This window comes from Erinaceus europaeus, chromosome 1, assembly GCF_950295315.1.
Source record: "Erinaceus europaeus chromosome 1, mEriEur2.1, whole genome shotgun sequence".
Classification (NCBI taxonomy): Eukaryota; Metazoa; Chordata; class Mammalia; order Eulipotyphla; family Erinaceidae; genus Erinaceus; species Erinaceus europaeus.
In genome coordinates, this window is record NC_080162.1 from 25,301,647 (window position 1) to 25,327,436 (window position 25,790).

Here is a 25,790-nt window from a genome sequence, read left to right on the forward strand (position 1 = left end):
CTCCTTAGGCCCCTCTCTCCTCTCTGTCACCAGCCACGCGTGTTTGTACTCACGGGTGATTTACTGGGTTTCTGTGGTCATTCTAGTCCTGTCTTGTTTCGGTCCGGGTGGTCTCCTCTGGTATTCCTAGTTGATCCGGGAGAGGAGAGAGAGCTTTTTTATGTTTTTTATTGCAAAAAAATGCATCATGATTTTTCTGATAATTCAAGACATGGCCCAGTTCCTCCGTCATCCCAGTTAACTGCAAGCAACTACCAGATACATGAGTAAGGCCACCATAAACCAACCTATGCACTGACTACATTCAATCCATGGACAAAAATAAATCACAGTTTTAAGTTATTAATAACAAGGAGATGTTTGTTGTACAGCAAAAGTTAACTGATAAGTGGGCTCAGTAGCCATCAAAGCCAGGAGAACTGATCCAACCTTCTATTCCAGACCACAGTGACTGTCCAGAGAGTGGGGAGAGAACCCAGCTAGACCAGTCAATCCTTTCCAGGAGTTTCTATTTCCCTGATGTAGTTAGACTACCTTGACCTAGATCTTTGTCTTCTCTTTGAACCTGTTTGCTCCTGCCTTTACAGTTAGGAATATAGCCATGCACCTGAGCTCCAGTTAACAGATGTGGACCTGGGTCACAAACTCACTCCCCATGGGGCACTTTGGTCTTTTCCCATCTTCCCTCTGAATATAGAGAACCCCAGGACCTACAGGAGAGCAGAGCCTCGAGACTGAGGACTTGAGCTTGTGAATAGCCACACAGATGGTGCCAACCGAGGATGTCTGCATTGATTTGTGACAAGAGCACAGTATTAAGCTCTATGATAGTTCAGTGTTCCCATTGTTATGACAGCATAGCTCAGTCCTGGCATCAGGAAGCAGCAGAAAGAGGAGCAAAAGGTTGTACTGTGCCCAGAAGAAGGGAAGAATGCAGGGAAGGTAAGAACAGTGAAAGTCCACTGCAGGAGGGTCAGGTTACAAAAACAACCCAAAGAGAGTCTGAAGCTGCCAGGGTTAGGCCTGCAGATCTATGTTACCTCACCAGCAGGGCTCAGACTGGAGCAATCTCAGTGGTTCAGAGAGATGACACTGGCTCTGCAGAGTGAGAGAGGGAGAGGTCCTAGTGGTGGGACCTCAGAGTCCCTCAAGCCCTTTGAAGCAGGGACTTTATCTTTGTTTGACTTGTCCTCCCACTGTAACATGCATCTTTCTAGTTAAAAGTTAGACAGCTCCTTTTGGTCTAGTGACAGAGGTCAGAAGACTTGACTTTTGGTATCAGAAGACTCATACAAAGGAACTAGGGATTCAGTCTGGAGGTGGGGGTGGGGAAATTCCCAGGCAAAGATAACAGAGGGCCTCTAGGAGTGGGAAGAGTTCAGACAGGAGGTTGTGTTTCCAGCACACAGGTGCCACCCTGCAGTCTGTGTGCCTCCAGTCAGGTTCTTGAGTGAGGAATGTAATATGACTGGTCACTGGCCAGTGGATTCTTTGAGGTAGTATCAATCTTGGCTCCCAGGCTGGAGCCGGGGAGGGCTTAGCCCTGAGAGTCAAACAAGATGGCCCATTTTTCACAGGCAGATAGCAGTGTCTAGAGATTGAGGGTGCAAATGGGCAGACATGCCCAGAAGTCTGGAGTGGAATTCTAGGACCAGGATGGGCAGCTATTAGCAGAGATGAGGCAGTGAGAAAGAGGCTCCTTGGTGAGGGTGGCAAGAGAGAGAAGAGTTAGAACAAGAATAGTGTTGGGAGTTTCAGCCTAGAGGGGACCTCTGTAGGTTTTCAACCAGGGTGGGGCTCTGTCTAGCTGCTTTGAGGTACAGAACAGGCAGGTTAAGCTTTGCTCTCTGGAGTCCCACAGGCCTGAGCTTGCATCTCAGTCCTGCCAGTTAACCTGGTATGTGACTCTGGGTCAGATATCAGGAAGTGGGGAACACTGAGCCAGATAAAACCCACATCTGGACTTTATTTGGGCCACATGGCATCTGTGCACAATTCATTTTGCTTATTAACAATATTTTTAAAATATGCTATCTGGGCCAGTGAAATAAGCCTGAATAGTGAACTTCTTTGCCCATGTACATGGCCCAGATTAAAGCCCAGCCCCCATTGCACTGAAGGAAGCTTTGGTGCAATGGTATCTATCTATCTGTCTGCCTAGCTATCTATCTATCATCTGCCTATCAGCTATCTGAAAAAGTTGGCCTGGAGCAGTGAAAGCTCAGGGATGAAAATAAACAGGCAGACAAAGCAACTCCAGGTCCTTTGAGATTTTTTTTTTTTTTTTTTAACCAGAGCACTGATCAGCTCTGGTTTAGGGTGGTGCAGGGGATTCGAAGCCTCAGGCATGACAGTCTGTTTGCATAACCAATATGCTATCTAAATCTTATAGCACTTGATCAACATCCCCACCTAGTAGTGAACACTCAGAAGTTGATGCTTTCTCATTGTCTACAAGCACTATCCTTATGCTTAGTACTATGTGCGCTTAACTAGGTGCATCACTGCCCCCCGCCCCGGCTGCCCCCCCACCAATTCTTCATTCTTTTTAAAATCTGTATTTTTCCCAGTCCTGGAACCTCTGAGACTTTGCTTGTATTTCTTCATGCTTCTCTGTTTCATCCCCTACCCTGTGATATTGCCTCTGCTAACCTCAACTAAATTAATGCAACCAGGGCCACCATACCATGTTTCACTTCAGACTATATCCAGAGATTCCAAGCCTGAGACGTCAACCCTCTAACTCCAATAATCTGCCACCAAGTTGCAGACTCTATCATGACACCATCCTGACTTTACTGAGCAGACGACTTCACCAATGTGTCCCGGAACCTCACCTGCCCAGAGTCCTATCCTATTAGAGAAAGATGGATATAGGCTGGTGGTATAGATTGACCTGCTAACATCCATGTTTAGTGCAGAAGCAATTATAGAAGCCAGACCTCCCACCTCCTGCGTCCCATAAAGAACTGTAGTCCTTCATCCCAGAGGGATAAGAATAGGGTAGCTTCCACTGGAGGGATAGGACACAGAAATATGGTGGTGGGAACTGTATGGAATTGTACCCCTGCTTTTCTTAATATTTACTTATTCCCTTTTGTTGCCCTTGTTGTTTAACTGTTGTAGTTATTATTGTTGTTATTGATGTCGTCGTTGTTGGATAGGACAGAGAGAAATGGAGAGAGGAGGGCAAGACAGAGAAGGGGAGAGAAAGACAGACACCTGAAGACCTGTTTCACCACTTGTGAAGCGACTCCCCTGCAGGTGGGAAGCCGGGGGCTCAAACCCAGATCCTTGAGCCGGTCCTTGCGCTTTGTGCCACCTGTGTTTAACCCGCTGCGCTCCGCCCGACTCCCATACCCCTGTTATTTTACAATCTTGTTACTCGTTATTATATCACTAGTAAGAATTTTTTTTAAAAAGAATGAAGGTAGGGAGTCGGGCGGTAGTGCAGTGGGTTAAGCGCATGTGGCACAAAGCACAAGGACCGGCTTAAGGATCCCGGTTCGAGCCCCCGGCTCCCTACCTGCAGGGGAGTCGCTTCACTCACCCTCTCTCTCTCTCTTTCTCTCTCTCTCTCCCCTCCCCCTCCTTCCTTCCCTCTCTGCTGCACATTGGTAGCAAATCGTGGCTCCATTGTCCATCAGATTCTGAGCAACCTGACACTGTATATACTTTTCCCATTCAGTAGAGTGTGCACGGGACAGTCATTCCATCGTTATAAAGCTGGACCTGTGTTACTTGGCTTTGCTCTATTGTAGACTTATGTAAATGTTCTCAGTGCATCCAAGGTAGGCGAGGTTCAGCTATGGCATTTGGAAGTCTAGGTGGATTAACAGCATCTCTGACTTATGATATTTTCCTCTTATAGCAGGTCTATTGGTGCATAACTCCACTACAAGTAGAGGGAGCCTTGTGTGAGTCACTGCCATGGGATGTCTCCAATAGGCTACAACTTCCTAGATGAGGCAGCTTTTAGTGCCCCAGGGTCATATCTAGAGAAAGCTGCGTTATGAGTTGTTAAAAACTGGAGGTCTCAGCAGCTACTTGAGCTGGGTCTAAGCAGTGGCGTGTACAGACCCAGCAGGGGAGGCAGGGGCAGATATTCCCCAGATGCCAGTGCCCCTGCATCCCCCCTACAGTGTCTTCTGCATCCACCTCGTGTTCTGCTTGGATTCACTAGTCCACTAATACATCTATATTGAATGGACGTCAACAGAACCTGAAGGAAACATCCCCATTCTCACAGCATATCATGTCCAAGCTGGTCCCGCATCTGGATCTTGGGAGGTTTTATTCTATCATTTTTTAGATCCACAGCCTCTGAGATATATGATACATTCCAGAACCACTGGGATCTATAATCACATGCCCACTGGAACATTGCCATTTCTGTTGGATTTCTTGGTCTGCAGTGAAACTTTATGACAGCCCATGTCTGTGAGTCAGACACCCCATGAGCCTTTATTTATTTTTTAAAATTTCTTTATTAGGGGATTAATGTTTTACATTCAACAGTAAATACAGTAGTTTCCACATGCATAAAATTTCTCAGTTTTCCATATAACAATACAACCCCCACTAAAGTCCTCTGTCATCGTTTTTGGACCTATATTCTACTCCCCACCTGCCCCAGAGTCCTTTACTTTGGTGCAATACGCCAACTACAGGTTGCAATACGCCAACTACAGGTTCTACTTGTGTTTTCTCTTCTGATCTTGTTTTTCAACTTCTGCCTGAGAGTGAGATCATCCCATATTTATCCTTCTGTTTCTGACTTATTTCACTTAACATGAATTTTTCAAGGTCCATCCCAGATCGGCTGAAAACGGTAAAGTCACCGTTTTTAATAGCTGAGTAGTATTCCATTGTGTAGATATACTACAACTTGCTCAGCCACTCATCTGTTATTGGACACCTGGGTTACTTCCAGGTTTTGGCTATTATAAATTGTGTTGCTAAGAACATATGTGTACACAGATCTTTTTGGATGGGTGTGTTGGGTTGCTTAGGATCTAACCCCAGGAAAGGAATTGCAGGATCATAGGGTAGGTCCATTTCTAGCCTTCTGAGAGTTCTCCAGACTGTTCTCCACAGAGGTTGGACCAATTGACATTCCCACCAGCAGTGCAGGAGGGTTCCTTTGACCCCACAACCTCTCCAGCATTTGCTGCTGTTGCCTTTTCTGATGTATGACATTCTTACAGGAGTGAAGTGGTATCTCACTGTTGTCTTTATTTGCATTTTTCTGACAATCAGAGACTTGGAGCATTTTTTCATGTGTTTCTCAACCTTTTGGATCTCTTCTGTGGTGAATAATCTGTCCACGTCCTCTTCCCATTTTTGGATGGGGTTACTTGTTGTTGAGTTTGGCACGCTCTTGATATATTTTGGCTATTAGCCTCTTGTCTGATGTATGAACTGTAAAGATCTTCTCTCATTCTGTGAGGGTTCTCTTGGTTTGGGTAGTGGTTTCTTTAGCTGTGCAGAAGCATTTTAATTTGATGTTATCACATAGGTTTATGCTTGCCTTAGTCTTCTTTGTAATTTGATTCGTTTTGTTTCATTGAAGATGTCTTTAAAATTTATGCGGAAAAGAGTTCTGCCAATACTTTCCTCTAAGTATCTGATAGTTTCTGGTCTAACATCCAAATCCTTGATCCACTTGGAATTTACTTTTGTATTTGGTGAAATATAGTGGTTCAGTTTCATTCTTCTGCATGTTTCAACCCATTGTTTCCAACACCATTTGTTGAAGAGACTCTGCTTTACCAATTTAATAGTCTGGACACCTTTGTCAAACGTTAGATGTCCATAGGTATGGGGGCTCACTTCTGGGCTCTCAGTGGTATTCCACTGGTCAGTGTGTCTATTCATGTTCCAGTACCAAGCAGTTTTGATGACAATGGTCCTATAATACAATTTGGGATCTGGGTGTGTGATGCCTCCAGTTCTGTTCTTTCTTCTCAAGATTGTTTTGGCAATTCTAGGTCTTTTCTGGTTCCAGATAAACATTTGTAGCATTTTTTCTATTCTCCTAAAAATGTGCTTGGGATCTTGATGGAAATAGCATTAAATATGTAGATGGCTCTGGGTAGTATGTTCATTTTGATGACGTTAATTCTTCCAAGCCATGAACATGGAATATCTTTCCACTTCTTTGTGTCTTTTTCATTTTCCTTGAGTAATGACTCATAATTTTCAGTATACAAATCTTTCACTTCTTTGGTTAGGTTTATTCCTAGACATTTTAGTGTTTTTGTTGCTATAGTAAAAGGAATTGATTTCTGAATTTCAATTTCTTCTTAGTGTTTGCATAGAGGAATGCCACTGACTTTTGAATGCTAATTTTGTAGCCTGACAGCTTACTGTATTGCCTCATGATTTCCAAAAGCTTCTTGCTAGATTCCTTAGGTTTTTCTATGTATACTATCATGTCATCTGCAAATAGGGAGAGTTTGACTTCTTCTCTTCCAGTCTGTATGCCTTTAATTCCTTGCTCCTGCCTGATTGCTATGACAAGAACTTCCAACACTATGTTGAATAATAATGGTGATAGCGGGCAGCCCTGTCTAGTACCTGATCTGAGGGGAAATGCTTCCAGTTTTTCACCATTGAGTATGATGTTGGCTGTAGGTTTGCTATATATTGACTCCCCTATCTTCAGGAATTTCCCATCTACTCCCATTTTTTGTAGTGTTTTGATGATAAAGAGATGTTGTATTTTGTGAAAGGCTTTCTCTGCCTCTATTGATATGACCCTGTGGTTTTTGGTCTTGCTTTTATTGATGTGGTGGATCATGTTGATTGATTTATATATATTAAATCCGCCTTGCATCCCTGAGATAAATCCCACTTGGTCAACCAAAGTTTGTGCCTGTCACTCTAGATGTCCCAGACTCAATCGCCAGCACTATCTTATGCCAGAGCTGAACAGGGCTTTGCTCACTCACTCACTCTCTCTCACTCCCTCTTTTATAATAAACACATATTTTAAAAATTAATAAAAAGAAGTGCGCAGCCATTTACCTCTGGGAGGCATTCATGTGCCTCATTTCTTCTTTTTTAAGTTAATTTTTTTCTTTACTTATTGGATAGAGAGCCTGAAATGAGAGGAGGGGAGGGGGAGACAGAGAGGGAGAAAGACAGGGGACTGGCAAGTTGCATACCAGGTTCAATGCACAGAGTACAAAGCACAAGGACCTGCTCAAGGATCCCTGTTCAAGCCCCTGGCTCTCCACCTGTGGGGGGGAGGCGTTGCTTTACAAGCAGTGAAGCAGGTCTGCAGGTGTCTTTCTCTCCCTCTCTCTATTTCTCCCTCCCCTCTCAATTTTCTCTGTCCTATCCTATAAAAAAAAATTGAAAAAATGACCTCCAGGAGCAGTGGATTTATAGTGCAGGCACCGAGCCCTAAAAATAACCCCGAAGGCAATAAATTACATATATATTTAAGGAGACTGTCCTGGAGCCCCTATTGTGTGATCATTAGCTGGGGGCATGGGTTGAGGATGGAATATGACACCCACTGGCCAAGGCATCCTGCCTCTTTTGCAGGGGGTCTTCTGAGGTGTTTGTTATCTCACTTTATGTCTTTTTGCCTCCAAGATTTTATATATATATATATAATATATATATATTATATATAATATATAATATATATATATATATATATTATATATATATGGAGAGAGAGAGAGAGAGAGAGACTTGCAGCCCTGCTCCACCCTTTGTGAAGCTTTCCCTCTGCAGGCAGAGGTCAGAGGCTGAACTCTGGTCCTTGTACATTGCAACGTGTACACAACCTAGTGTGCTACCACTTGGCCTCATATGTGTCTCTTTTCTAGTCTTTACTATCCCTGATAGTCTGATTTTGCTCTTTCCTGACCTCTGAACAACTATCCAGACAATTTGCCACTGCCGGTAAGTACCCTTCTCCTCCCTCCATGTGAGGTAGATGACTTGGTGTCCTGTCCAAGCCTCTGCCTATTGGAAGGCTTAATAAAGTTCCTCCAGCCCTCTGACAGGGGGGCATAGGGTTCATGCATTTGTATCTTTCACTCACATACCAAGTCGCTTGTTTTGATACTCAAAGTCCAGAAGTGATCTTTCTCTGGCAGCTCATTATAATAAGCTTTCCACGCAGTTGGGACAGAAACCTCCCAAGAGAGAGCCATTGATGTGACTGTCCCCAGCTCTAGTCTTGGGCTCTCACTCCTTCATTAAGGAGCCTGGTTTTGGTACTGGAGGCCGCTCTCAGCCCTTTCTGCAGGCGTGCCCCTCCCACCATGAAGTCCTCACCTGCTCTTCCTGCCTTGCCCTCCAGCTGCAGAGGATAAGTGTGCTTTAATGCTTCCTGTAAAGAAGTTTCCATGGAGGGACTGGACAGTGGCAGACCTGGTTAAGCACACATATTACCAAGCACAAGGACTGAGGTTCAAGCCCCTACTCCCCACCTGCAGGGCAGGGGATGCTTCACAAGTGATGAAGCAGTGCTGCAGGTATCTATCTTTTTTTCTTTGTATCTCTCTTCTCAATTTCTCTGTCCTGTCAAATAAACAAAGGAAAAAAAACATGGAAAAAGTGGCCACCAGGAGCAATGGATTCGTAGTGCTGGCACCAAGCCCCAGCGATAATCCTGGTGGCAATTAAAAATATATAAAGAAATTTTAAAAAAGAAGTTTGCTTTGATGCTCAGACTTCTTTTGTTTATTAATGAAAGAGAGATACAGAGAAAGAACTAGAGAAAGACCAGAGCACTACTCAGCTCTGGCTTAAGGTACTGGGAATTGAACCTGGGACCTCAGAGCCTCAAGTGTGAAAGTCTTTTGTGTAACCATGATGCTGTCCCCCAGCCCCAAGCTTGTTTTTTAAAATTTTTTAAGTATTTACTTACTCCCTTTTGTTGCCCTTGTTGTTTTATTGTTGTCGTTGTTATTGGATAAGACAGAGAGAAATGTAGAGAGGAGGGGAAGACAGAGAGAGGGAAAGGAAGATAGACACCTGGAGATCTGCTTCACCGCCTATGAAGTGATTCCCCTGCAGGTGGGCAGCCAGGGGCTCGAACCTTATGCTGGTCCTTGCACTTTGCACCATGTGCACTTACCCCGCTGTGCTACAGCCCAACTCCCCAAGCTTGTTTTTTTTAAAAAATATTTATTTATTTATTCCTTTTTGTTGCCCTGTTTGTTTTATTGTTGTTGTCGTTGTTGGATAGGACAGAGAGAAATGGAGAGAGGAGGGGGAAGACAGAGAGTGGTAGAGAAAGACAGACACTTGCAGACCTGCTTCACTGCTTGTGAAGCAACTCCCCTGCAGGTGGGGAGCCGGGGCTCGAACTGGGATCCTTACTTCAGTCCTTGCGCTTTGTGCTACCTGCACTTAACCCTCTGCACTACTGCCTGGACTCCCCCAAGCTTGGTTTTTAAATGACTGATGTAAGAGATCATAGACAGTCATTTCCTTTCTTCAATGAATCTGTGACACTCAGCCAATTAGCATTCAATTCCATAGTCTTAATAGTTATTCTATCCTCCTATTTCTCAAGAGCCAGAGACATTACATCTGCTGCCACAGATCTCCTGTTCTCCTTGCAGGTAGAAATTATAGGAATATGAGTTTATCCCCACCCTTGCCTATGGACTTGGACAGGATCTCATCTCCATCTGCAGTGGTCTGTTTCTAGCATCCTGTTCCCAGATGTTCACTTATTCCCCATAATTTTGGTTCTGCTGGCCTCTGGAAGCGGAGCCCAAGACTTCTCTGATTTATTGAGGGAACACCTTCAGGAGAAACCTATCAGGGAGGCAGAGGGAGAAAGGGCACAGAGTTGAGCAGGCATGTGGCTTCTTTAGTCTCACCGCACAACTTTCAGCAGACACACAAATTTGATGAGAGTTTCATGACCTTACCCCTACTAGTAGGCTCTTGATGGTTTTTCCTTTATTTCCATCTAGTTCATGACAAAGTGTGGTCACAGCCCACCAAGCTGTTTTACTGAACAATCCACAGGGTAGCCTCTGGTATACTAGCTATGCTGCTGCCAAAAGACTGTCTTTTTAAAAAATTTTTATTTATAAAAAGGAAACACTGACAAAAACCATAGGATAAGAGGGGTACAACTCCACACTATTCCCACCACCAGAACTCCGTATATCCCATCCTCTCCCCCCCCTGATAGCCTTCCTATTCTTTATCCTTCTGGGAGTATGGACCCAGGGTCATTACGGGGTACAGAAGGTGGAAAGTGTGGCTTCTGTAATTGCTTCCCTGCTGAAGATGGGCGTTGGCAGGTCTATCTATACTCCCAGCCTGTCTCTTTCCCTAGAGGGGCAGGGTTCTGGGGAAGTGGGGCTCCAGGACACATTGGTGGGGTCGTCTGCCCAGGGAAGTCTGGTTGGCATCATGGTAGCATCTAGAACCTGGTGGCTATAAAAAGAGTTAACATATAGAGCCAAAAAAATTGTTGACTAATCATGAACCTAAAGGCTGGAAAAGTTCATATAAAGAGTTGGGAGTTCTCCATTTTATAGATAGTAATTTTATTTTAGTTATATTACAAAGAGCCCATGACTATACTAGTTTTTTGTTTTGTTTTTTTCCTGAGCCTGACATCTGATATGCAGGTGGATCTAAGTTATTGTCTGGGGAGATGATGTCATGGCTGCAAAAAGGACCAGAAAGCTGGATCATGGAAAAGAGTAGCTCCCAAATATAGGAAAGGTGTATAAGTATTGTTGACTAAAACTCCATCGATTTGATGTGATCTGGGGCCCATATTCAATTTAGGAGCCTATGTGACCTCTGCATCCCTATAGATCTGAGCTCACATTCTATGGTCATGAGTAGGATGGAACATTCTCTACCGTTGTTGATCTACGTCGAGGGCAAGGTCCTATGGGGGCCCACAAAGGGGTCTATTGTTCGTGATAGAGATGACCAGTAACAATAGAGAGAAGGATCTGTTGGAGATCTAGGCCCGTCATGTCTGTTTGGGAATCTCAGGACTCAACTAGGACCCCTGCCCCTCTACCCTTGACTATGAGTTTCCTGATAGGTGTGTGTGTGTGTGTGTGTGTGTGTATGTACTTCCCAGGCAAGGTTCTTTCTGTCTATTAAAGATAGTTTTATGATGAAGGAACGTGTGAGCTACTGGTAGCCGGCACCCCTAGCTTACAGGAGAGGTTCTGGAGAACATGAGAGAAGGGGCTGCCAGACTCAGAGGCTGGCAGTAACTTGTGAGCATTAAATCTTGGGGAGAAGACTGTGAGAAGGAGCAGAGAGATGGGGAAGGATGACAAATATTGGATATATGGCCTGTTAGGGGCAATAGCTGGCGTAGGGAGAGAGGGAGGGAAGGAGAGAAGGAAGGTCACTGTAAGGGGCTGGAAGTCTCTCCCAGAAGAGTCCCTGAAGGAGTTGAGGAGGGACTGGTCCTGGTATGGAAAGGACACCACATTCTCTGGGCGGAAGGAGATAAGGTTAGGGGAAGATGGAAGTGCGTTTGCAGGGTGTGAGGGGGTGGGGCTGAGGGCATAGAGATAGATTAGGTAGTGGGCCTTGCTGAGCAGGACGGTGGAGAAAAGGAGGGAGATGTGTGTACATGATCAGTTGCCCCTGCTCTGAGTCTCAGCAAAGGCCCCAGTAAAATGGCTTTCTCCAGGGCCTTAGGTGGAGGGACAGCCATCGGATTCAAGGTGGACTCAAGGAGTAGGTTGGGAAGAGCAGAAAACCAGTATGATGCTTGGACTGGAGGGTGTGATGTGTAGATCAGGTGTGGGGAAGGAAGGGGTGGGGGGCCAAGGCGGGCTATGAATGCTAAGCTCTATGCTGTCCTGAGCCAGGCCTTGTGCTGGGCTTTCCCCATGGACCTTTCTCATTCCAGGGACTGATCTCATCCTAGGTGTGCAGAGGGGGTTGGTGAAGTGGGTTTCTTTGCAGCCTCGGGAATGAGCCACAGGTTTACATTCTGTCACCTGGATTACTGGCTCCAGGTTCTCAACTAGCACGCTGAGAAAGTTCACTCTTGGTCAGACAGTTAGGGGCCCTGCATGCTCTCTCTCCCCTCCCCAAACCCCACTCACTTCCTGCGTCAAGGCAGTGGCTGTCAGCCCTTTCTGTTTTTAACCACAACCCACAAGTGAGAATTAATTTTATATCATGATTCAGCACACACACACAACTTTGAAGAGTTTGATATAATTCTTACCCCTACTCATAGTCTCTTGATGTTTTATGCTTTATTCCCATCTAGTTCATGACAAAGTGTGATCACAGCCCACCAAGCTGTTTTACTGGAGAAGTTGCCTGAAGGCATCAGGTTGCTTGGGGGGCCCTGAATGAAACTCTCAGAGGGCTGTTCCCCGGCTGAGGGGATAGAAGGCAGTGGCATTCTATCCTCGATTTCACTATGATCAACTAATGCATCTACTATGAAAAAGCTTTCTACCACTTACACTAGCCCTATGCATATGATATTCATCATTACCCATTACACTAGCAAGCTTTCCCCCTCAATAAAGAAATATGTCTGATAAAAGAATTACTTTGACAGAGTAAATAATAGAGGTTCAAACCCTCTTATTTCTAGGATAATAGGAATCGAACCTACTCATAAGAATCCAAATTTCTCCGTGCTACCTAATTTCACTATATCCTAGTAAGGTCAGCTAATTAAGCTGTCGGGCCCATACCCCGAATATATTGGTTAATATCCTTCCCGTACTAGAAATGAATCCTATCTTAGCCCTATCCATTTACTTTATACTGACAATAGGGTACAATCATAGTATTAGCCAGTTCGCATTGACTACTGATCTGAGTGGGGTTTGAAATAAACTTAATAGCAATAATCCCCATTATAACCCATAAACAAAATTCCCGATCTACAGAATCCACAATTAAATATTTCTTCATTCAAACAACAGCTTCAATTATCCTAATAATATCAATCTCAATTAATCTAATATTAACAGGACAATGAACCATAATGCACATTAATAATATCTTATCTTCCATTATTACAATTTCAATAATGAAACTTGGAGCTGCTCCTTTCCACATATGACTTCCCGAAGTAGCTCAAGGACTACCTTTAAATCCTAGTATAATTCTTCTTACCTGACAAAAAATTGCCCCACTATCGATTCTATATTCATTATATCCTTCACTAAATTCTAATATTATATTCATCTCAGCTCTCTTATCCATTATATTAGGAGGATGAGGAGGTCTAAATCAAACTCAACTACGAAAAAGTTGCTCACATAGGATGAATAATAGCAATTTTATGCTATAATCCAAACATGATAATTCTCAATCTCTTTGTTTATATAATTATAACCACCACATTATTTATAATTTTTTATTTATAATTTTTAAACATAATTCCTCTACTAATATTACAAGTCTATCACTTATTTGCAACAAATCACCTATCATAGCTTCATTAGTAAGTACTTCATTATTAAGGCCTAGCAGTAGCCAGGATTTATCTTTTCTCCCTCCCTTTCTTTCTTTCTTTCTTTCTTTCTTTCTTTCTTTCTTTCTTTTTCTTTTCTTTTCCTTTCTTTCTTTTTCTTTTCTTTTCCTTTCTTTTTCTTTTCTTTTCCTTTCTTTCTTTCTTTCTTTCTTTCTTTCTTTCTTTCTTTCTTTCTTTCTTTCTTTCTTTCTCTTTTTTTTACCTCCGGGGTTCTCACTGGGTCTTGGTGCCTGTGCTATGAATCCACTGCTCTTGGTGACATTCTTTTTGTTGTTGTTGTTGTTGAATAGGGCAGAGGGAAATTGAGAGAGGAGGGGGAGACAGAGAGGGACAGAAGGATAGACATACCTGCAGACCTGCTTTACCACTTGTGAAATGACATGACACCCCCCCCCCCCCGCAGGTGGGGAACCCGGGACTTGAACCAGGATCTTTGTGTGGGTCTTTGCACTTTGCCCTATGTGCGCTTAATCCACAGTGTGCTACTGCCTGGCCTGGCCCCCTTTTTCTTTTCTCTTTGACACCAGGGTTGTTGCTGGTGCTTGGTACCTGCACAGCTCCACTGCTCTCAATGGCAATTTTTCACTTTTTAATTATTAAAAAAAATTTATGATAAGGGCACACCAGGCAGTGGCACACCTGGTAAAGCACACACTTTACCACATGCAAGGATCCGGGTTCAAGCCTCCAGCCCCCACCTTCCTCTCAATTTCTTTCTCTACCAAATAAATAAACACACACACACACACACACACACACACACACACACACACACACACGTTTTTTGTCTCCAGGGTTATTTCTGGGGCTCCATGCCTGCACTGTGAATCCACTGCTCCTGGAAGCCATTTTTCCCATTTGTTGCCCTTGTTGTGGTTATTGTTGTTATAGCTATTGTTGGACAGGACAGAGAAAGAAATTGAGAGAGGGGAAGACAGAGAGGAAGGAAAGATAGACACCTGCAGACCTGCTTCACCACTTGTGAAGCAACTCCCCTGCAGGTGGGGAGCCGGGGGCTTGAACTGGGATCCCTATGCCAGTCCTTGTGCTTTGCACCATGCGCACTTAACCCACTGCGCTACCGCCTAGACACCCCCCCACACATATTTTTAAATCTTTATTTATTTGTTGGATAGTGACAGTCAGAAACTGAGAGGGAAGGGGGTGATAGGGAGAGAGACAGAGAGACACCTGCAGCACTGCTTCACCACTTGTGAAGCTTTCCCCCTGCAGGTGGGGACTGGGGTCTCAAACCTGAGTTCTTGTGCACTGTAACATGTGCACTCAACCAGGTGCGCCACCACCTGGCCCTACACACATATATTTTAAAACAAACAAAAATCCTTTAAAAAATTCTGAGAGGGAAATGGGGAGAAACTTGCAGCACGGCTCCACCATTGATGAAGCTTCTGCCCTGTAGGTGGGGACCAAGTGTTAGAACCTTCGTCCTTGTACATGAGTCATATGTGCGCTCTCTAGGGTACGCCTCCACAGAGCTCCCCAGTTCTATTTTTAATGTTAATTTTCCTCTTTCTCTCACAGTCCCTTTCCCACCTTGGAAAAACTCAAGAGCAGGGTACTTCAGGCAACCCATTCTGCACAGGCAAGTTTCATTGCTGATCCAGTCCCACACCCCCCATCATGGCTCAGTCCTGTACACACACAAGCACACACACACACACACACACACACACACACACACACACACACACACCACTTATAGTCCACTCCAAACACTCTAGATACACTCCAGGGGTTATATTTTGGGTGTGCTGATGCTTCCACTTTCTTCTTTGGATTTGCCTTCACCCAGTTCCTGGAGTAGGGGTAGGGACAGGTCAAGGTAGCCATGTTTGTTTTCTCCCTACTAAAGTGGAGAATGGGCAGTGACTGGCAGCTGGGCTGTGAGACTCAGATCCACTTCCCTAAACTTCAACAGGAGACACAGGAAGTATAAGCCATCTATGCTGGGTGCTGAGGTTGTAAGGACCTTTAGAACTGTGGCCTGGGTAGGGGCTATTGTAACATTGTCGTGTCAGCTAGTCATGGAGAAGAGAAACTCAAGAGGGGAGGGGGAAAGAAAAGACAGCCAACGGGGAGACAGAGTAGCTAAGGCAACACTACAGGTTCTGTGAAGCCTGACTGAGCTTCTAGTTCTTCATTCCTTTGGACAGCATTCTCTGGGGCTGAACAGGAATGGGTCCTAACTGTTTAAATTCAGGAAATCCACAAGAATTTCACTATCACAGAAGGAAAAAAAAGACACCAGGGACATAGTATCAGAGATTGAGTCACATCCCTAGCACCCTGCACGCGGCTTGGTCCTGAACAATCTCTACCAACCTGCTTGTCCCACCACCAGGAGGCTGAGGTGCTGGGCCCTAACACTCTTGCCTGGCTCCAGGGCCTCTTCTTCCTCCTCCTCCTCCTCCTCCTCCTCCTCCTCCTCCTCCTCCTCCTCTTCTTCTTCTTCTTCTTCTTCTTCTTCTTCTTCTTCTTCTCTCCTCCTCCTCCTCCTCCCCCTCCCCCCTCCCACTCCTCCTTCATTTATTTATTTAAGAAAGGAGACATTAACAAAATCATAGGATGGGGGGTACAACTCCACACAATTCCCACCACCCAATCTCCATATCCCATCCCCTCCCCAATAGCTTTCCCATTCTCTATCCCTCTGGGAGCATGGACCCAGGGTCATTGTGGGTTGCAGAAGGTAGAAGGTCTGGCTTCTGTAATTGCTTCCCCGCTGAACATGGGCATTGACTGGTCGGTCCATACTCCCAGTCTGCCTCTCTCTCTCCCTAGTAGGGTGTGTCTCTGGGGAAGCAGAGCTCCAGGACGCATTGGTGGGGTCTTCAGTCCAGGGAAGCCTGGTCGGCATCCTGATGGCATCTGGAACCTGGGGGCAGAGTGATGAAGTTGAAGGGTTGTCATTCTACACCTGAAGTCTCTGGACACAGTCTGAAGTGAAGCATGCTGGGGTGGCACTTGTTGCGTTGATTAGGTTGCAGTCAGTGGATGCAATATTATTTGATAAGAATTGGGAGAGGCAGGAGTCGGGCTGTAGCGCAGCGGGTTAAGCGCAGGTGGCGCAAAGCACAAGGACCGGCATAAGGATCCCGGTTCAAACCCCGGCTCCCCACCTGCAGGGGAGTCGCTTCACAGGTGGTGAAGCAGGTCTGCAGGTGTCTATCTTTCTCTCCTCTCTGTCTACCCCTCCTCTCTCCATTTCTCTCTGTCCTATCCAACAACGACAACAACAATAATAGCTACAACAATAAAACAACAAGGGCAACAAAAGGGAATAAATAAAATAAATATTTAAAAAAAAAATTGGGAGAAGCATACGGGAAAGTGGGCCCTACCCTAGAGTCCCAGGATTGGGGGAAGTTTACGCTCTACAGTGGAAATGTAAGGTTTCTGCTGTCTTAGGGTTCAAGAAGACGATGGATAATTATTCTTATCATCACATTATTTGGTAATTGGGTTAACTTTGAAAAGTCCCTTTGTTAGACATACAATTTTCCCCCCTCATATTAGTGATTTATATGACTACAATTTAATAGTTGTGTACATAAACACCATTCCCACCACCAAAAGATTGTGTCCCATCCCACCGACCCCCACCCACCCCCCCCCCGGCCCAGGAAGCTACATGTCCACCCTCCCCCTCACCACAGGGTTTTTACTTTGGTGCCCTATTTTCAATTTAGTCAGATCCTGCTTTTAGTTTCCCTTTCTGATCTTCTTTCTCAACTTCTGATGAGTGGGATCATCCCATACTCATCTTTATCTTTCTGACTTAGCTCACTTAACATAATTCCTTCTAGCTCTGTCCAAGATGGGTGAGAGAAGTTGAGTTCATTGTTCTTAGTAGTTGCATAGTATTCCATTGTGTATGTATACCACAGCTTTCTCAGCCACTCATCTGTTGTTGGGCACCTGGATTGCTTCCAGGTTTTAGCTATTATGAGTTGTGCTGCTATGACCATAGGAGTACACACATCTTTTTGGTTGGGTGTTATAGAGTCTTTGGGGTAGATCCCCAGGAGAGGAATTACTGGGTCATATGGAAGGTCCATGTCTAACCTTGTGAGAGTTCTCCAGACAGCTCTCCACAGAGGCTGGACCAATTTACATTCCCACCAGCAGTGCGGGAGGGGTCTGACTCAACACCCAAACCACACGCTGGCTTGGTAGCTGTATTTTTTTTTATTTCCTTCCTTCCTTCCTTCCTTTTTTTTTTTTTTTTTTTTCTTCAGGGTGATCAGGAAGGGGTGCTAGTTTTTAAAAGAGCAAAAACACCCATCCCACTCCTTAGCACTCACAAAGTAGAGTACTTCGCCAAACCTTCATTTTTGTCCATTTATTTAGAAAAAAATTAACATGGGCAAATGAGATACCTCAGTGTTACAACAGAGTATAGAAATGTCTAGCAATAGTCAAATAATTTGATCTTTAAATACAAAATAACCACATGAACACCTAATATACAGGTTTCATCTGAATACATATTTATTAGATAAATATTAGAGGTTGTCACATCATCTAACTACATACAGCTTTGCAAGACTAGAAATCACAATTAGTTTTCTGACCAGTTGAAAGTATGAAATGATTGCATTGTACACAGATGTACAGAGACAATGACGGTTTCTGTGGGCGTTACTTCAGGCTGCACTGTGAGCATGTCGATGTGTGTACATGTGAATCACCTGCGATCATGATATCAAAAAATTATACAAAGTATGAATTTGGTTACAATTTTCTTCTGAAATCCCCGTTTCTTCTCATTATTTCCATAGCACCCTAAAAATACACAGGTGGCAGGACTAGGACACTGAAGCTAAATAGTACATGTAGGTAAAATAAAAACAAAAACAAACAAACAAACAAAAATAAAAACAGAACCAAAAATTCCTTTCCACACAGGGTCAGGGTATATTACATGAGTGAGACACATGTGGAGAGAGACCTCACGAACGCTAGCAAACAGGATCTAGTTTTTCCACATTAAGATGGAGTTCCAAGCCTTTTTTTTTTTTTGTTTTGATTTGTAAAATAAAAACAATACACATTCCAAAGGAAATGAATGCATCTGTTAACATGTCTCTATTTCTCATTTACATATGTACACACACGTCCCTCGAGTCACGGCTGCTGACATCGGCCTATCTGGATGGGTCAGGCTGAGGGAGCAGACATGGAGCTCTCTGGGATGGGGGTGGGGTGGGGGTGGGTGGAGGACTTCCATTCGGGAGAAAGTATTAGACGTTTCTTTAAAAATAAAATGGCTACAGGGAACATGATACATGGGTAAAGCTTCAAACCAAGAAGACAGGGTGGTTGCCTGGATGTGGCCTTCCCTCTGGCGCCCTGTCCATCATGTGGAGTGATGGCAGAAACATGCCTATGGCCTGGGCGAATGCTTCTCATGGAGGAGTGGCTTGCAGAGGCCTTGTCTTATTTTATTTATTTTTGCTGAGGTGACTTATGGCTCCAAGTAGTTGTCTGAAAGGATCAGGGAAGCATGTCCCTGAAGTTCAGAACCACCCCTGCTCAGGGAGGTTGTCTTCACCTGAATCTGGCATTAGTTGGGGCTCACTCCAGCCCTGGCTGACGCTATGCCTTCCTCATCCCTTGTCCTGGCTCCAGAATCCCTCTGGAAAAAGTACATCCCCAGAGCATGGGCTTCAGGCACCATGGTTCAGGAAAGCTCTTAGTTGAACTTGCTGGTGGAGGTTCGCTTAAGAAGGGGGTGGGGGTAGGGGTGGTCCCAGGAAAGTTGCTTCAGGTATTGAGCCCACAGTGCCCCCCAGAGAGGGTGAAGGGAGGTGCCTGGAGCCCGGGCTGTGGGGAGCAGGTCACCCTCTACACTAGAAAGCTGTGGAGAAGTTGGTGAGCAGAACAGGGACACCAATAAGAACTAAGATGGACCCCAGGCTTTTCTGGGCAAAAGAAGCAAGGTGGAAAGCAGGAAAGGGGGGGGACTTCTAAGGAAGGCATCTGTAAGTCTGTCTGGGGTGGAACATTCCCAGATGGTCCAACACAGTGTAGCTAGCCACTTCCGGGGGCCAGTGGCCACTGGGTGAGGATGCTCCCTGGGGCCATCTCCTCCCTACAGGCCCACTGGGGATGGCTGGCTCTAAATGGTGGGTGGCCCACTCTGCCAACTCAGTCACTCGTGCTTTTTGTCCCTTCATCTGTACAAGTATCTCTGGTGGCTTTTTTGTTGTTTTCTTTTTTTTTTTTTCTTTTCTTCTTTTTTTTTTTTTTTTTTTTTGAAAAAAGGACTCGGTCTTTGTCATTGAGTCAAGGTATTTTAAAAACACCCGCAAAGGCTATTACCAGGTCGTGAAAATGTTGAATATTATATCAAAGACAATACTAAAATATTCACAAAGATATTTACAAAAGCAATTCCTAAAACAATTTGCATACTGAATACCACGTCATTTGAAAAAATCTTGACAAGGGGACAAAGAAAAAGAAAGAGAGAGAGAGAGAGAGAGAGAGAGCAATGTCAGCTTTCCTACGAAAAGCCTGGTCCAGAGGCTGGATGTCCACAGCTGAAGCCACTGTTTGCAGCAAATGCGGAGGAGTACTGGGGTGGGGGAGAGGGAGCACTGGCCAGAGGGAGCAAGAAAACGCGAGAGAGAGATGGAGGAGAAAACAGAGACTGAGGACACAGATAGTGAACAGGGGAGCCTAGAGAGGATTCCAGGCAGCAGTTGGGAAGGATGCAATGGATTTACAGATGTGACCCAAGTGACCTGGTGGCCCAGTAGCATCACAGGCCGAGTGGTTTAAGGGCGAACAGATAAGCCTGAAACTGATGCACAAGCTATCCGGGAGACGCCAAAGAGCAGGAAGGCAGAGGGCGTGGAGGAGTGCAGGGAGAATGAATGGGAGGCCGCTTCTGCTGGAGTGAGCACGAGTGTGGGGTGAGCTTTTAAGGGCAGGACTCAGAGGAAAGCAAAGGCTAGCAGCCAAGTGTGGCATCTAAGACAGCCACAGAGCCACCTCCGGATGCTGGCGGGTCCATCCCTGCACATGTGGTGACCAGCTGGGCTGGAGCCAAGGGCAGCCTGGAGTGTGGGGACAAATGGACAGAGAAGCTGGACAGAGTGTCTGAGGCTAAGCTCATGCCTCCCTGGCCCTTCCACCATCCCAGCTGGCCGTCTGAGGACAGAGGGAATTTAGCAACCCACATAAGAGTCTGGGCGAGGTGGGTGGGGAACGGGAGAAGAAAACAGAACACGCGGAGAGAAATGGTCTGCTTGCTGTCCGAGTTCAACATTCCCTTTTCCTCTGGATGACTTGGTAGCCTTTATGTTGTTTATGTTGTTTAAAAACAAGGAGTAGCTTGGAGCAAAGTTACAAGTTCCTACTGAACTCTGGCAGACGGCGTCCTCCCGACCTCCCTGCTGAGGGCACAGGAACATATGCTGGGCACTTTCCATCTGCCCCCCCTCCCCCAAGGCCAAACCCTGGCCAGAGTCCAAAGGTCGTCTGCTGTGCCGTCCTGGCTCTGAGGAGACCCCAACCCGTTCCCACCAGTCCTCAAGCAGGAACGGCATGCCCTCTCTCACTGCCCTTGTCCCTTTTCTTCTGCCTTCTGAGACAAGAGTGCTTGCAGGGTTATCTTGCCTTGGCCCCTGAGAGAGCTCGCTTTCCCAGAGGTTGTGCTTTTCTGTGGTGGGTGGTGGGGATGGAAATTGGGCTGTTCTCAGTGCCACCAACCATCACTGCTCCTTCAAGGCTCAGGGCCCACTGGGGCTTTCTCTTGAGGGCTACAGTCACTTGAAGAAGGCTCTGGGCCAGGAAGTGGGGTCACAGTCTAGAAAGTGGAAGAACCTGGGGGCAGTGGAGGGTGGTGTGGCGTCAGCACACGGAGGGACCGGAAAGCCATCATTGGTGTGCACCTCTCAGTGGCGGTGGACACCCAAGGTGGCGATGACGGTGTCTTGGGGCTTGCTCTGGGTGCGGGCGGGCGGGCTCTGGACCCACACGGCCTTCACAGTGCGCCCTCCCGCCCCTCCGCTCCGGGAAGGCAGCAGCCGCAGGGTATATCTCTGCAGGCCTGGCTCCCAGAGGGAAAGTGTGGGGGGCTGTCGGAAGGGGAGGGAGGCAGCGTGGGCAGGGGTGCCCCCTCGCACCTGGAGGGGGCAGGTTTCAGTTGTTTTCAAAGAGAGACAGGAGGTCATCGTTACTATTGCTCGGCAGGTCAGGGGGATCCAGGTAGGAGAGGAGCTCATCAGGATTCGTGAGTTCTGGAAGGAGCTAGAAAAGAAGGACAAAATCCTGGATGAGGGGTGGGCTGAGGGACCAGGCACCCAGTGAATGCAGGGTCCCCCCAAGCTGGCCTGTCTGTCCTTCACCTGCCTCCCACATCCAAACACGGGAACTGAAAGTGCTGGGCTGGCCCCCACCATGCCATCTCAAGCCCGGGAAAGCTCTCAGCCCAGCAGCTGGGGAGGCCCCTATTGAGGTCTACGAGGCCTCCTCATGATCTGTGCTCCTCTGGTGAGCTCAGATCCTAGCGTGAGGTACTCCAGATCACATGTGTCTCCCAGCAGAAACCACAGGGCTTTTGCTGGGTGGTCCCTGCAGCTCTCACTTCTGTAGAACTCTCACCACTAAGGACGGCAAGCCTGCGGCTAGCAGCACGTTTTCCCCATGGCTCTCTGGGTGGAGGGGGTACTGACACTAGCCTCTTCTTTGAGGTGCTTGACATCTCTGTCACATGGAGATGTCCTGGGAACCTAAAACCATCCCACTGGTCTCATGTCAAGAGGAGAATCCCTTAAGCTACATGGCTAAGTCAACCTTGGCCCCCCACAAAGACTGATGCTGCTGGAGCTGAGGGTGACAGCAGGTTGGGACAGTGACGGGCAGGAGTGGCAGAGGAGAGGGAGGGCAGGCCTCCTCTCCAGGAACCTAGAGCCTAGGGGAATGTGACAGGAGGGACATGTCCACCCCAGCCAGCCCCTAGTCCCCACCATTCAGAGTACTCCCGTCCCCTCCAGGTCATTCAAGGTGTCAAAGGGTGTAGACTCCTGAATCTCAGCTGCCCACTTCTGCCTCAGTCACCTCCCTGACCTGGGGGCTGATCCTGTCCCCCTAGGGTGGGCTGTCAGAGTGAGTGATGGAGCAAGCAGAAGCAGCTGGGCATGGACGACACATGGACAAGAAACTGGAGACAGACAAGACACCAGCGAGAGAGACAGAGGGACCCTATCACTTTGTCCCTTCCCCGCCTCGGGTCAGAGTGTGGCAGACATAGAGATGGTAAACTCGATGTGGAGGGAGAGGGTAGGGGTGGGAAGGCAGGGGCTTCCTGTGCTGCTTACAGAATCCCTTTGCCCAGATGGTGGGTGGGATGGGGGCAGGACTGTGCTAAAGGACAGGGGTCAAGGGAACCAGAGGGCAGGGGGCTTGGACCCATGGTGAGGCTGCCCCTTTGTGGGGCTTCCTGGTTTTGAAGTCAGGCTGGGCCCATCCCATGCCCACCCAAGTCCTTATAGCTGTGCCTCCTCCACCCCAGGCCTTGAGCCCTCAACACCCACCCCTGTTCTTTGGGCAGGTCCTGGAGCCAGGCCTAGCCCCAGCCCCAGGCCAAGGCAAGTGGTGACCCCAACTTACATCCAGCGAAGGCTCCGGCATGTCGGACGCTCCCTGCGCTCCGGCCTGACCCTCTAAGGCTGAGGAGGGGTTAAAGGTCAGGTCGCTGTGAGGATGGTTGCTGGGAGCGGCCTGTGGTGGTTGCCGGGGAGGCTGGGAAGGAGGAGGAGGAGGAGCCCCACTGTGATGTAATGGAGGCCCTGACTGGCTGCTGGGGTGTGGGACGTGCAAGCCTTGTTGTATGGAGGGGTGGGGCTGGTCAGAACTGCCAGCGTGGGGCATCTGTGGAGGAGGAGAGAGCAGGAGAGAAGAAAGGTGAGGTGACAAGGCACAGCGACGGGATGCCTGAAGAAATGAAAACCAAACAAAACCAAGAAAATAACAAAACCCCCAAAACGAAGCTGCCCGGGTCACAAAGTTGCATGTTCGTTGGTTTTCACAGAGAAACAAAAGTCCTCTCCTAAAATGGCCAGTCAGGAAGGCTGTGGAGAGGGCAGTGGGAGAGGGGCCTCTGAGGCCCATGGGGGCTGGCAGGGAGCCAGAACAAGGGGCTCCAGACATGCAGGTCCCTGGAGCTCCTCTGCCTCTCCAGCCTGGACACCACCACCACGATGAATGACAGTGAGGGTGGGATGGAGAAGCAAAATGGGCATGTTTCCAAGAATGGGGGGGGGGCTTCTGGTAGTGTGGTACAGGCTCCCCAGGGCTGGGGCAGCAAGAGAGCAGACATGGACAGACAGCGTGGGGAAGGCGTGCAGCTCAGGGTCCTTGCCATCCCCCCAACACACACAAAGTGGGTCCTGGGCATGAGGGAGGGGTAACACTGGAAACACACAGGTCCCTTCTGGGGACTTTGTGTAAGTCCTTCCTGTTGCCAGGGGAAGGAGGACTTGAACTCCCGTCAACAAATGGGGCAGGAGATTCCTAGCGCTGCTGGACCCTCCCTCCTGGACACCCATTAGGCAACTCAGCTACAGGCAATGCCCACAGGGCATGTGGTGTGTGGGGGGGGTGGCTGTGCCTTGCTGAGGTTGGGCAGCTAGAGGAGCCATGCCCTGCCGTGTGTGCATGAACTCAAACACTGGGCTAAGAGTGGGCTGGGGGCCTATGCTGGATGACCACACAACCACAGGGCTGGGGATGGAGCACCAAGGGTGGGTACGATCTCCTGACAGTCTATCTGCTGCCCTCAAGCAGTCTTTCCTTCAGAACTTCAGAACGTGAAAGTCTGGGTCAAAGTTTTCACTGGCCCCAGCCCAGTTGAGCTCACTGCATTACCAAGCCACTCCCTGGAAGCTGGCTGCCTCAGCTTCCAGCCTACATGGTGACACTGTCTTCCTGGGTTTGGAAAACAGCCATGCCACTCCTGAACTTCTCCAGACCCCAATTCTTCCTGCTTCTGAAAACTGCTCCCCAGGTGGCCCCAGAATGTACCCCCCCCAGCAATAAGATGTTCGCATGGTGGTGGGGTTGGTGATGCTGGGGACATGATGCACATGAGGTAAGAAGGACCCCAAGGAGTTGGAGGAATAGCTCTGGTCAGGACAGTATGAGGCTGGCTTTTCTCTCACCCACACCTGTGGATGCCACAGTGCCAGTGGGGTGGTGGGGGTGTGCAGGAAACACCTCCCTGGAGTTGCCCAGCCCAGTACAGACAGTCCCTGGATCTGTAGACATCTTGCTTGAATGTCAAGGGCCTAGAGAGCATAGATGCTCTGAAACCTGTGGATCCACCCAGCATGGGAGAACCCTTGGGTGAATGGGTGCTGGTCAGAGCCCTCTGCCAGTCTCCACGCATGTGGGAATCCTTAACTCTCCAGGCTGCCCTGTGTAGCTATTAGGGAGCTCATCTGACACTGCACCACCCATCTTGCATAGCTGGACTTCTGGGTCCTGTGAGCCCAGAGACAAGAGACCAGTGCACATCTGGACAGCATCCTGGGGACTGTGACCAACCCAGGGATCTATGTCATTTTTGCCAAGAGCCCAGGCACCAGGACTGGGAAGGCAGGAGAAAGTCTTATTGGACACAAAGGCGTATGGTGTTACTTTCTAGTGCTGAGAACTAAAAGCAGTTACTTTCAAGTTGGCATTCTGGGGTTAGTACAGCCCAGTGCTAGGTGTCCCTCATCTAGAATTCTCTGGTCAGGAGCTTTGGCCCATGAGAGAGTCCCTGAGTCCACCTGGAACATACTACAGTCAGCATCACACGCAGGGTGGAAGGACTCAAAGCAGTGTCTTCCTGTGTACACTCTCCAGCCTTATGACTGGTTAAGAGCCTTGAGCCCTCCCTCCACCTGGTCTGATCCAGGGCATGCTCCCACTCTTCCTCAAGGGAAAAGACCAGGGACAGACAGACAAAAAGAATGACTGAGGCCTCAATACTTCAACCTTCTGGCCTGCTTTTCCCCAAAACTGCTCTTCCTCCATGTAAGCACAGGGCTTTGTGCTCCATTAGTGTCTTGTTCACACTTGGTACAAGGCCCAGCCCAGAGCACAGGCTCAGGAAACAGCAACTAAATAGAGCCGACTATTCAAAGCTCACGAGTAAGAACCTGGGAGGTGGTCCGGTCCCCTTACTGGTCTGCTGGGGTCACAGGTTGGGGATGCTACTGAATGACACAGGACACCTTACTGAGAAAGGGGGTATAGCACTCATACATGTCAAACAGGATGAGAATACTCTCAGGCT

At 47.4% G+C, this 25,790-nt stretch overlaps 1 protein-coding gene across 7 annotated transcripts in view; it reads right to left on the minus strand.

Annotated features, from left to right (window-relative positions):
* Window positions 1–17,965: 17,965 nt before the first annotated feature.
* ZMIZ1 (zinc finger MIZ-type containing 1) overlaps window positions 17,966–25,790 on the minus strand; it is a 247,006-nt gene continuing 239,181 nt past the window's right edge. For 6 of the 7 annotated variants that reach the window (XM_060205252.1, XM_060205317.1, XM_060205178.1 and 3 more), the window contains 2 exons: window positions 23,120–23,380; window positions 17,966–21,757 (listed from right to left, as the gene is read on the minus strand). In XM_060205252.1, coding sequence (XP_060061235.1) covers window positions 21,650–21,757; window positions 23,120–23,380 — 369 coding nt within the window. In that variant the 3' untranslated portion in view covers window positions 17,966–21,649. The remainder of the gene's footprint in view (window positions 21,758–23,119; window positions 23,381–25,790) is intronic. The other variant, XM_060205369.1, reaches the window with a different exon arrangement.